Here is a 12,686-nt window from a genome sequence, read left to right on the forward strand (position 1 = left end):
ATAAGATTTGGTTTGCATTTGGGCAGGCTGAAGTATTAAAACAGATCAGACTGCAAAAACTAGAGTAGATTCATATATTACACTTAGAAAGCGACTGCATTCCTCTAGGTCAGGCTTGTCCAACCTGCAGCCTATGGGCTGCATGTGGCCCAGGACGGCTTTGAATGAAGTCCAACACAAATTTGTAAACTTTCTTAAAACATTATGAGATTTTCTTGTGATTTTTTTTTTTTTTTTTGCTCATCAGCTATGGTTGGTGTTACTGGATTTGACATGCGGCCCAAGACAATTCTTCTTCCAGTGTGGCCCAGGGAAGCCAAAAGATTGGATACCCTGCTGTAGGTGGTGGTGACAGTGGAAAGCAGACAAATATTAGATATTTTAGGAAGTTAAAAAAAAAACAGAACTTTTTATATCCCTTTCTTCTTCTCACACTTTGTCAACCTAATTCTCATTTTTCTGTTTTTTTTCAAGTTGTGACTTAACTAGTCTCTTGCCTATTAGATTGGTTCAACTTAAATCCATGAAACAGTAATTTAAATAGCTAGAAAAATTTATTGACAGCAGAAGAGTTGCAAGAAAAATAAGTAAAGCAAATAGTTACTAAATATTTACTTAAATGTAGTTATTCCTTCCATTTTACCACGGCATGCTCGAATTTCTTGCTTGGGTTTAAGACTCTGAGTTGGAAGAACATTTTCATACATAGGATATTTTTCCAAATACTCAGTTGTAGGGAAAAACACCCCAGAATTTTCATAAATCCTTGTGGTTCCATGTGGACAATGATGTCGCCTGTGCAAAAAATAAACTGAAAGATTAACCTTAAAAAACATTTTGTGTTGTAATTGCATTTTAATCAGAGACTGCCAATAAACTCACAATTTCTAAATTCTAGAGCTTTACTGAAAAAAACCTTTTTCCTCTATAAAAACTGAGAGGAGCCGGGCACATTCCTCAGCCCGGGGCTCAAAACAAACAAGCCCAATACAAACACATCCCATCCTCCCATCCCACCACATATCGCCATATATCTCTCAAACTTCCTGAGCCCAGTACAAACACATCCCATCCTCCCATCCCACCACATATCACCATATATCTCTCAAACTTCCTGAGCCCAGTACAAACACATCCCATCCTCCCATCCCACCACATATCGCCATATGTCTCTCAAACTTCCTGAGCCCAGTACAAACACCACCTGGAAAAGTCTCCGATAAGGAGGCAGCCGTTCAAAGTTTTACTGAAAGCGCGGGAACCAAAAGAATTCCTTTGTTCCCCTGTAACTTTCGGGCTATAAAAAGCAAACACTCACATTGTTCGAGGCCCTCTTGTATGCTGTGTAATGGAGGGACCAAGTTCGAACTTGTCATAAAGATCCTTGCCGCTTGGCTTTGACTCTGGACTCTGGTGGTCTTCTTTGGGGAATAGAGGGTCTGGGCATAACATCTGGGGGCTCGTCTGGGATTCCCCCAAGCCCACCAGACCCCTGGTCAACGGATCTACTAGGATCGATCTACTGATAGGTGAGCCGGCTCATCTCCGTTTGTCTGTCTGTGTCTGTTCTGAATCTGAATCTGTGACTGGCGAGGTCTGAAACTGGAGCTGGCACAGTCCTGGCAGACGCGCTATAGGACGGCCAGTGGAGACCGGTGGGAGACGTCCCCTGGTGCTCGTCTGATCTAGCTTACGATCTGAACTGCCCCGACCGCCAGTTTGGGGTTTGGGCAGTAGCTGTTTCTGATCTGAACTGCCCCGACCGCCGGTTTGGGGTTTGGGCAGTAGCTGTCTCTGATCTGAACTGCCCCGACCGCCGGTTTGCCCCGAGCGCCGGTTTGGGGTTTGGGCAGTAGCTGTTTCTGATCTGAACTGCCCTGACCGCCGGTTTGGGGTTTGGGCAGTAGCTGTTTCTGATCTGAACTGCCCCGACCGCCGGTTTGGGGTTTGGGCAGTAGCTGTTTCTGATCTGAACTGCCCCGAGCGCGTTTGCAGTTTGGGCAGTAACTGTCTCTGATCTGCACTGCCCCGACCGCCGGTTTGGGGTTTGGGCAGTAGCTGTTTCTGATCTGAACTGCCCCGACCCTGGTTTGGGGTTTGGGCAGTAACTGTTTCTGATCTGCACTGCCCCGACCGCCGGTTTGGGGTTTGGGCAGTAGCTGTTTCTGATCTGAACTGCCCCGACCGCCGGTTTGGGGTTTGGGCAGTAACTGTTTCTGATCTGAACTGCCCCGAGTGCGTTTGCGGTTTGGGCAGTAACTGTCTCTGATCTGCACAGCCCCGACCCCGGGTTTGGGGTTTGGGCAGTAGCTGTTTCTGATCTGAACTGCCCCAACCGCCGGTTTGCCCCGAGTGCCGGTTTGGGGTTTGGGCAGTAGCTGTTTCTGATCTGAACTGCCCTGACCGCCGGTTTGGGGTTTGGGCAGTAGCTGTTTCTGATCTGAACTGCTCTGACCGCCGGTTTGGGGTTTGGGCAGTAGCTGTTTCTGATCTGAACTGCCCCGAGCGCGTTTGCGGTTTGGGCAGTAACTGTCTCTGATCTGCACTGCCCCGACCGCCGGTTTGGGGTTTGGGCAGTAGCTGTTTCTGATCTGCACTGCCCCGACCGCCGGTTTGGGGTTTGGGCAGTAGCTGTTTCTGATCTGCACTGCCCCGAGCGCCGGTTTGGGGTTTGGGCAGTAGCTGTTTCTGATCTGAACTGCCCCGAGCGCGTTTGTGGTTTGGGCAGTAACTGTCTCTGATCTGCACTGCCCCGACCTCCGGTTTGGGGTTTGGGCAGTAGCTGTTTCTGATCTGAACTGCCCGGACCGCCGGTTTGGGGTTTGGGCAGTAGCTGTTTCTGACCTGAACTGCCCCGAGCGCCGGTTTGGGGTTTGGGCAGTAGCTGTTTCTGATCTGAACTGCCCCAAGTGCGTTTGCGGTTTGGGCAGTAGCTGTCTCTGACCTGAACTGCCCCAAGCGCCGGTCTGCGGTTTGGGCAGTAACTGTCTCTGATCTGGGCTGTCGGAGCACGATCACAACTAAATATCATTAATAAGTCAGATCAGATTTCCTTTGCAGGGATTCAAACCCACATTCCTTTACAGGAAGGGACTACAAATTATTACAGGATGGGTAATACCCAGAGCACTCCTCTATCTCTCTTTACAAATAATTTCAAAGAAGTAAGAGCAAGGGGCCATGATCTTGGTATGGAAATCAGGAAAGGAAAGCTAATTACTCTGTGTCACTCCAAATGGCCTGCCTTTGATGTAGGGTGGCCACCTGAAGGGACCTTCCGACTTGCGGTCATCACTAGGGTAAAGTCCAAGATTTTCCTACCTGGGCGTGCGGGCCACTTAGATCAAATCCCATATATCCTCATATGGCAGGACCTTGTTGAGAACCCGCCTCCTTGGCTGTCCCCTTTCCAATTAGCCTCTGAACCCTGTAAGACACTGGTTGCTCGACCACTAAAATCCAAGCAACCAACTGCCACCCCATCCTGTTCTACCTGATGGCGGGGACCCACTGTTCACAGAACCCCCTCTGTACCCCTCCGGGCCCCAGGCCCCGACCCCCCGGGCTGAGTCGCAGGAGGGAGCAGGCGGAGGGGAGGCGGCCGGCACACACGGGCCCGCTGACAGGGAAGGTAACTTTGAAGGGCCAGCGGGGCGGATGCGAGGGCGCACTTCGCGGGCTAGCCCCCCCCAGCCGCCTGACTCCATGGTGGCTTTACCCCTTCGGGAAATAGGACCCCCAGATGACACAGGAATCCCAAGGCTCCAGTACTGGCCATTCTCCACCAGTGATCTGTATAACTGGAAGACTCAGAGTGCTTGGTTTTCAGACAACCCCAAAGATTTACTGGCTTTACTGGATAGTGTCATGTTCACCCACCAGCCCACTTGGGATGATTGCCAGCAGCTCCTCCGAATCTTGTTTACCACGGAAGAGCGAGAGAGAATACAGGTAGAAGCTAGAAAGCTGGTCCCGGGGGACGACGGTCAACCACCTGCCAACCCCAACCTCATAAACGCGACCTTTCCTCTGACCAGGCCAGCGTGGAACTACAACACGGCAGAAGGTAGGGGACGGCTACACCTTTATCGCCAGACTCTAATGGCAGGTCTCCGGGCAGCTGCTCGCAAGCCCACTAATTTGGCTAAAGTATATTCTATTCTTCAGGGAAAGACAGAGAGCCCAGCCACCTACTTAGAAAGATTAATGGAAGCTTTTAGACAGTACACCCCCATAGATCCAGAGGCTCCAGGAAGTCAGGCAGGTGTTGTAATGTCTTTCGTAAATCAGGCAGCCCCAGATATTAAAAAAAACTCCAGAAATTAGAAGACTTGGAAGGAAAGCGGATTCAAGACCTCCTTCAGATAGCCCAGCGGGTTTACAATAACAGAGATACTCCAGAGGAAAGGCAATTTAAGGCCACTGAAAAAATGACCAAGGTCCTGGCAGCAGTGGTACAGAAAGAGCATCTACAGCCAGAGTACACCCAACCTAGGCGGCCCCCCCAGGCATGATAACCTGAGAAAAGACCAATGTGCCTACTGCAAGGAGGCTGGCCACTGGGTAAGAGACTGCCCCAAAAAGAAACAACGAGGACAGGGACCCCCTAGGTCTACACCCGTACTAGTCACTCAAGATGAAGACTAGGGAAGACGGGGTTTGGATCCCCTCCCCAAACCTAGGGTAACTTTGCAAGTGGAGGGGTCCCCAGTCCAGTTCTTGGTCGATACGGGAGCACAGCACTCAGTCTTAGTTAAAACTAATGGGAAATTGTCCTCCAAGTCCTCGTGGGTACAAGGGGCCACAGGAGTTAAAAAATACCCATGGACAACACAAAGGACAGTAAACCTCGGAGCCAAGAATGTAAACCATTCTTTCCTGGTCATCCCTGAGAGCCCCTGTCCCCTATTAGGGAGAGACCTGCTAACTAAAATGGGAGCACAGATCCATTTCCTCCCTGAAGGGCCGGTCGTGACCAACTCCCACAATCGGCCCGTGTCCGTCCTGACTATAACCCTAGAAGATGAGTAGCGGCTCCACCAGGAGCGAGCGGCCCCTGACCAGGACATAGCAACCTGGCTCCAGCAATATCCAGAAGCTTGGGCGGAAACGGGGGGCTTAGGACTAGCAAAACACCGTCCTGCCTTGTTTGTTGAACTTAAGCCTGGGACAGACCCCGTGCGGGTACGCCAATACTCGATGCCGCTAGAGGCCAAGAAAGGAATTGCCCTGCATATCCGCCGGCTCCTTGACCAAGGGGTCCTTCGCCCATGTCACTCACCCTGGAATACTCCATTGTTGCCAGTACAAAAACCTAATAGTGGAGAATACAGACCTGTACAAGACTTAAGAGAAATCAATAAGAGGGTTGTGGACATACATCCAACTGTGCCTAACCCGTATACCCTCCTGAGTACCTTAAACCCTAAACATCAATGGTACACTGTTTTAGATTTGAAAGATGCTTTCTTCAGTTTGCCTTTAGCCCCTCAGAGCCAAAAGCTCTTCGCCTTCAAGTGGAATGACCCTGATAGGGGCATAAGTGGCCAATTGACATGGACCAGGCTGCCGCAGGGATTTAAAAACTCTCCTACCCTGTTCGATGAGGCCCTCCATGAAGACCTGGGTGAGTACCGATGCAAACACCCTGAAATAACTTTACTACAGTATGTTGATGACCTCCTAATTGCTGCTGAGACCCAAGAAGCTTGCATCCAAGGGACCAAGGGTCTCTTACAAGCTCTGGGGAATCTGGGCTACCGAGCCTCGGCAAAGAAAGCTCAAATCTGTAAGCCAGAGGTAACATATCTAGGGTACCTGCTTAAAGAAGGGCAGCACTGGTTAACAGACACCCGGAAACAAACTGTTCTGCAGATCCCCAGGCCACAATCCACCCGACAAGTGAGGGAATTCCTGGGGTCGGCGGGATTTTGCAGACTATGGATACCTGGGTTCGCAGAACTGGCTAAACCCTTGTATCAGGCAACCCGGGGGCAGCAGCCATTTAATTGGACAGACGAAGCCAAGTTGGCTTTCCAACAGATTAAAACCGCCTTACTCTCTGCGCCTGCACTGGGGCTACCTGATGTTACCAAGCCCTTCCACCTATATGTGGACGAGAATATGGGTGTTGCCAAGGCGGTAATAACTCAGAACTTGGGCCCCTGGCGGAGGCCAGTTGCCTACCTGTCAAAGAAGTTAGACTCAGTGGCTGCCGGGTGGCCCCCTTGTCTCCGAATGATTGCGGCCATGGCTCTGATGGTGCAAGATGCTGATAAACTTGTCATGGGACAAGAATTGCGGGTCGTTACTCCACATGCCATCAAAGGTGTACTCAAACAGCCACCTAATCGATGGATGAGTAACGCCCGGCTCACCCACTACCAAGGACTACTACTAAATCCTCTCAGGATAACTTTCCTGCCCCCAACGACCTTAAACCCTGCCTTGCTGCTGCCCAACCCGGACCTGGACGCCCCACTCCATGACTGCACCGAGATACTAGCTCAGGTGCACGGAGTTCGAGAAGACCTGCAGGACCGCCCACTTCCTGACGCCGACCTCGTCTGGTTCACTGATGGGAGCAGCTTCATGCATCAAGGCCAGAGGTACGCTGGAGCGGCAGTGACTTCAGAGACTGAGGTAATCTGGGCGGAACCCCTGCCCCCGGGGACATCGGCCCAGAAGGCTGAACTGATTGCGCTCACCCAAGCTCTTACCTTAGGGGCGGGGAAGAAGCTGACAGTATATACAGACAGCCGATATGCTTTTGCAACGGCGCATATACATGGGGCCATTTACAGGGAGCGAGGGTTACTGACGGCTGAAGGAAAAGAGATAAAAAACAAGCAAGAGAACCTAGCCCTGCTAACAGCCCTATGGAGGCCAGAAAAGTTAGCCATTGTGCATTGCCCAGGGCATCAGAAACCAACTACTCCAACTGCTCAAGGCAACTTTCTGGCAGACCAAACTGCAAGGAATGTGGCAAAGGCTCCCAGCCAACTCCTTACACTCCAGCTCCCTGACCCGGGCCCCCGGGACTTGCCAAATTTCCCTGAATATTCAGAACAAGATCTCCAGTGGATTGACAAACTTCCCCTGAAACAAGTCCAGAATGGGTGGTGGACTGATACTAATGACCAAACCATCCTACCAGAAAAATTAGGACAACAGGTGTTAGAACACATCCACCGAACCACCCACCTGGGGGCCCGGCGGATGATAGACCTGATCAGACGCTCCAAGCTCAAAATCAGACATATAGCTGAGACGGCCAGCAGTATCGTGACAAGTTGCAAAGTCTGCCAGCTTAACAACGCATACCCCCAACCTCAAGCTGCAACAGGAACAAGGCTCAGGGGAACCAGGCCCGGTATCTACTGGGAAGTAGATTTTACTGAAATAAAGCCAGGAAAGTACGGGTACCGGTACTTACTTGTCTTTGTAGATACTTTTTCAGGGTGGACTGAAGCATTCCCAACCAAAAGAGAAACTGCTCAGGTCGTAGCAAAGAAAATTCTGGAAGAGATCCTTCCCAGGTATGGCTTCCCCGTCCAGATAGGGTCAGATAATGGGCCCGCTTTCGTGGCTAAGGTAAGTCAGGATTTGGCTTCCATCCTTGGGGCAATTTGGAAACTCCATTGCGCTTATAGGCCCCAGAGTTCAGGACAGGTAGAAAGGATGAATCGGACCTTAAAAGAGACCTTAACTAAATTGACTATGGAGACTGGCGCTAATTGGGTAGTCCTTCTCCCCTACGCTCTGTTCCGGGCCCGTAATACCCCTTACAGACTGGGCCTTACCCCTTATGAAATCATGTATGGTAGACCCCCACCCCTAGTTCCCAGCCTAAAAGATGATCTGCTCAAGTCTGAAACAGAAAATGTCTCTGAACTCTTATTTTCCCTACAAGCCTTGCAGAAAATTCATCAAGAAATCTGGCCCAAGCTGAAGGAACTATATGAGACCGGTCCCCCGCCGACACCCCATCCGTACCAGCCAGGAGACTGGGTCCTGGTCAAGCGACACTGACAAGAGACCCTAGAACCCAGGTGGAAAGGACCACTCCAGGTACTCCTAACCACACCCACCACCCTAAAGGTAGAAGGCATCGCGTCGTGGATCCACTACACCCACGTCAAGCTGGTGGACCCAACCTCCAACCTCCTGGGACCAATCATGGCGGCGGCTGAAGCACCGGACACGTGGACTGTGGACAGAGCTAAGAACAACCCCTTAAAACTCACCCTGCGCCGACAGCATAGCTCACTGCAAACATGCAGTTAGGTAGTCTGACTCTAACGTTGGTCGCCCTAGTGGCCGCTGGGGAAAACATAAAGCCAGCTCCTAATCCCTTTGTCTGGAGAGTCTGGCTTTATGAAAACCAAACCCACCCTGGGCAACCTCATTAGCCCGGGAAATTAGTGGCCAGTGCAGATTGCCCCTCCTCAGGGTGCAATAGCCCAATTTTACTAAACTTTACTGATTTCCCAATAGCCAAACCAGTGGCACCAATGATATGCTTCGAGTATGATCAGACTCAATACAATTGTAAGCACTATTGGTGGCACCAAAGTGCCGGCTGCCCTTATAACTATTGTATCGTCCATAAATACCAATGGTGGGGTGGAAAAGAACAGATAGATCCCAGATGGCCCTTCCATCGTAGACGAGATGGAGACCTTTCATATACATGGATAGTTAGAGACCCCTGGAACTCCCGCTGGACCACGCCTCAACACGGGGCTGTATACTACTCCTCCGCCTCCACATGGCCTAGCAGTCACCTCTATCTGTGGCGGGGTCTAGTGCAGGTACGGCCCCTGGTCCATGGAAATATCCAGTGACAAGAAAACCGCCTGACACAAGATTTACGTCCTTTTTCCTGGTTAAAATTATTGCAAGAAGGATTAGAACTTGCTAACCTCACAGGACTTCACAGCCTGTCTGGCTGCTTTCTGTGTGCCACTCTAGGGCGTCCACCGCTAACCGCTGTCCCCCTGCCGTGGGGATCCTCTACCTCTGCCCAAGCTAACAACCACCGAAACCTCTCATATGCCCCTATCCCTAACGTGCCACTATACCTAAACCCCAGTCAAGAAAAGTTTCCCTACTGTTTCTCAGGAACTAATTCCAGCCTCTGCAGCATCACTGCAACGCCCCCTAATATCACCTTAAGGGCTCCGTCAGGCATATTCTTCTGGTGTAATGGAACATTATCTAAAAACCTATCAAGCCCCTCTGTTACCAACCTACTGTGTCTTCCTGTCACATTAGTTCCCCGGTTGACTCTACTTACTGCCAGAGAGTTCCTAGGGTATACCGGTAACTGGACTAGTGCTGTTATTCACCCAGTCCCTAGACCGAGACCTGCACGAGCCATATTTCTCCCCCTCATTGCAGGAATCTCCCTCACCGCATCCTTCATGGCAGCCGGACTAGCGGGGGGAGCCTTAGGTCACACCCTCATAGAAAGTAACAAGCTGTACCAACAATTTGCCATTGCTATGGAGGAGTCAGCTGAGTCCCTTGCCTCCCTCCAGCGGCAGCTCACGTCCCTAGCACAGGTAACCTTGCAGAACCGGAGGGCCTTAGACCTACTCACTGCTGAAAAAGGGGGTACGTGTATGTTCCTAAAGGAAGACTGTTGTTTCTACATAAATGAATCAGGACTTGTGGAGGACCGGGTCCAACAGTTACGCAAGTTAAGCACAGAAGTAAGAACACGGCAGTTTGCTTCAGCTGCAGACCAATGGTGGAACTCATCTATGTTTTCTCTGTTAGCCCCCTTCCTTGGACCCCTGCTGAGTCTTCTATTTCTGCTTACCGTAGGACCTTGTGTTGTTAACAGAATTTTGTGGTTCGTTAGAGAAAGATTTGACACTGTACAACTCATGGTCCTCAGAGCCCAATACCAACCTGTAGACGCTGAAACAGAATCAGACTTGTAAGACCCAAGATTGGCTCTAGAGATACCTGAAAAGAAGGGGGGAATGAGAGGAGCTGGGCACATTCCTCAGCCCCGGGCTCAAAACAAACAAGCCCAATACAAACACATCCCATCCTCCCATCCCACCACATATCACCATATATCTCTCAAACTTCCTGAGCCCAGTACAAACACATCCCATCCTCCCATCCCACCACATATCGCCATATGTCTCTCAAACTTCCTGAGCCCAGTACAAACACCACCTGGAAAAGTCTCCGATAAGGAGGCAGCCGTTCAAAGTTTTACTGAAAGCGCAGGAACCAAAAGAATTCCTTTGTTCCCCTATAACTTTCGGGCTATAAAAAGCAAACACTCGCATTGTTCGAGGCCCTCTTGTATGCTGTGTAATGGAGGGACCAAGTTCGAACTTGTCATAAAGATCCTTGCCGCTTGGCTTTGACTCTGGACTCTGGTGGTCTTCTTTGGGGAATAGAGGGTCTGGGCATAACAAAACAATCTATAAATAATGGTCTATCTCTACATGGTGGAAGCACAGCAATTAAGTGTCTCATAACAATTTAGTGTCTTGTTACACTATAGAAGCGAAAAGCTAATAGGGAATTTCCTAAGCTCTTGCAGGAAGCTTCCACATACAATTTAGGTTTCACCTACTACATGTATTCACTTGATACTTTGACTCAGAACAGAGCTACATAAGGAGAGAGTCAAGGCATAACATTTATTTTGCTTGCATGGAATGTAATAGAGGCAACAAGAGATTGGAGTTAGAAGTTGTTAGGTGGCATCTTGATTTGCAAGCTGGTTTCCTAACTTGGCAGCTTCTTGACCTTGGAAGAGATGAGTGATTCTGAAGTCTACAGCTCTGTTGCAATTTTCAGACTGTGGCAGAGGCAGTGGCTTCCTTGTCAGTCCTGTTCTGTGGTAAAATTTTTGGAAGTTTTTCCTGGAAGCTTATTTTGAAAATGATTTCTTAAGTTCTTCCAAGTGAACTCTCTCTCTATATATATACTCCTTAATAAATTCCTTTTTGCCTAAACTAACCAGAGAAGATTATGTTATCCATAACTAAGAATCTTGACCAATATATCATATAAGCTAATAGTATATAGTTATTTAAGAGAATGAGGGTGGCCTTTATGCATGTTCACTAGAAGATGGTGAGATTGTAAATAGTAAAAACCCAGATTGTAGAATAGTATGCTCAGGGTTTTCTGTTCCAAGATGGTAGAATAGGAACAGCTCCACTCTGCAGCTCGCAGCATGTTCGACACAGAAGATGGTGATTTCTGCATTTCCAACTGAGGCTCCACTGGTGATATCCAGGCAAACAGGGTCTGGAGTGGACCTCCAGCAAACTCCAACAGACCTGAAGCTGAGGGACCTGACTCTTAGAAGGAAAACTAACAAACAGAAAGGAATAGCATCAACAGCAACAAAAAGGACATCCACCCCAAAATCCCACCTGAAGGTCACCAGCATTGAAGACCACAGGTAGATAAAACCACAAAGATGGGGACAAACCAGAGCAGAAAAGCTGAAAATTCTAAAAACCAGAGCGCCTCTTCTCCTCCAAAGGATTGCAACTCCTCACCAGCAACGGAACAAAGCTGGATGGAGAATGACTTTGACAAGTTGACAGAAGTAGGCTTCAGAAGGTCGGTAACTTCTCCAAGCTAAAGGAGGATGTTTGAACCCATCACAAGGAAGATAAAAACCTAGAAAAAAGATTAGACAAATGGCTAATTAGAATAAACAGTGTAGAGAAGACCTTAAATGATCTGATGGAGCTGAAAACCATGGCACGAGAACTATGTGACACATGCACAAGCTTCAGTAGCCGATTCAATCAAGTAGAAGAAAGGGTATCAGTGATTGAAGATCAAATTAATGACATAAAGTGAGCAGAGAAGTTTAGAGAAAAAAGAGTAAAAAGACACAAACAAAGCCTCCAAGAAATATGGGACTATGTGAAAAGACCAAATCTACGTTTGGTTGGTGTACCTGAAAGTGACACGGAGAATGGAACCAAGTTGGAAAACACTCTTCATGATATTATCCAAGAGAACTTCCCCAACCTAGCAAGGAAGGCCAACATTCAAATTCAGGAAATACAGAGAACACCACAAAGATACTCCCTGAGAAGAGCAAACCCAAGACACATAATTGTCAGATTCACCAAGGATGAAATGAAGGAAAAAATGTTAAGGGCAGCCAGAGAGAAAGGTCGGGTTATCGACATAGGGAAGCCCATCAGACTAACAGCAGATCTCTTGGCAGAAACTCTACAAGCCAGAAGAGAGTGGGGGCCAATATTCAACATACTTATAGAAAAGAATTTTCAACCCAGAATTTCATATCCAGCCAAACTAAGCTTCATAGTGAAGGAGAAATAAAATCCTTTATAGATAAGCAAATGTTGAGAGATTTTGTCACCATCAGGCCTGCCTTACAAGAGTTCCTGAAGGAGGCACTAAACATGGAAAGGAACAACTGGTACCAGCCACTGCAAAAACATGCCAAATTGCGAAGACCATTGATGCTGGGAAGACACTGCATCAATTAATGGGCAAAATAACCAGCTAACATTATAATGACAGGATCAAATTCACACATAACAATATTAACCTTAAATGTAAATGGGCTAAGTGCCCAATTAAAAGATGCAGACAGGCAAATTGGATAAAGAATCAAGACCCATCAGTGTGCTGTATTTAGGAGACCCATCTCATATGCA

At 48.7% G+C, this 12,686-nt stretch overlaps 1 protein-coding gene across 5 annotated transcripts in view; it reads right to left on the reverse strand.

Annotated features, from left to right (window-relative positions):
- Positions 1–12,686, reverse strand: part of LOC105497464 (stabilizer of axonemal microtubules 2) — a 45,427-nt gene that overhangs the window by 26,887 nt on the left and 5,854 nt on the right. For 2 of the 5 annotated variants that reach the window (XM_071100800.1, XM_011768563.3), the window contains exon 2: positions 616–795. The exons of 2 other annotated variants lie outside the window; for them this stretch is intronic. In XM_071100800.1, coding sequence (XP_070956901.1) covers positions 616–707 — 92 coding nt within the window. In that variant the 5' untranslated portion in view covers positions 708–795. Of the gene's footprint in view, positions 1–615; positions 796–9,918; positions 9,976–12,686 lie in introns of all 5 variants that reach the window. One more of the 5 variants, XM_071100799.1, reaches the window with a different exon arrangement.

This window comes from Macaca nemestrina, chromosome 7, assembly GCF_043159975.1.
Source record: "Macaca nemestrina isolate mMacNem1 chromosome 7, mMacNem.hap1, whole genome shotgun sequence".
In the NCBI taxonomy this organism is placed as follows: Eukaryota; Metazoa; Chordata; class Mammalia; order Primates; family Cercopithecidae; genus Macaca; species Macaca nemestrina.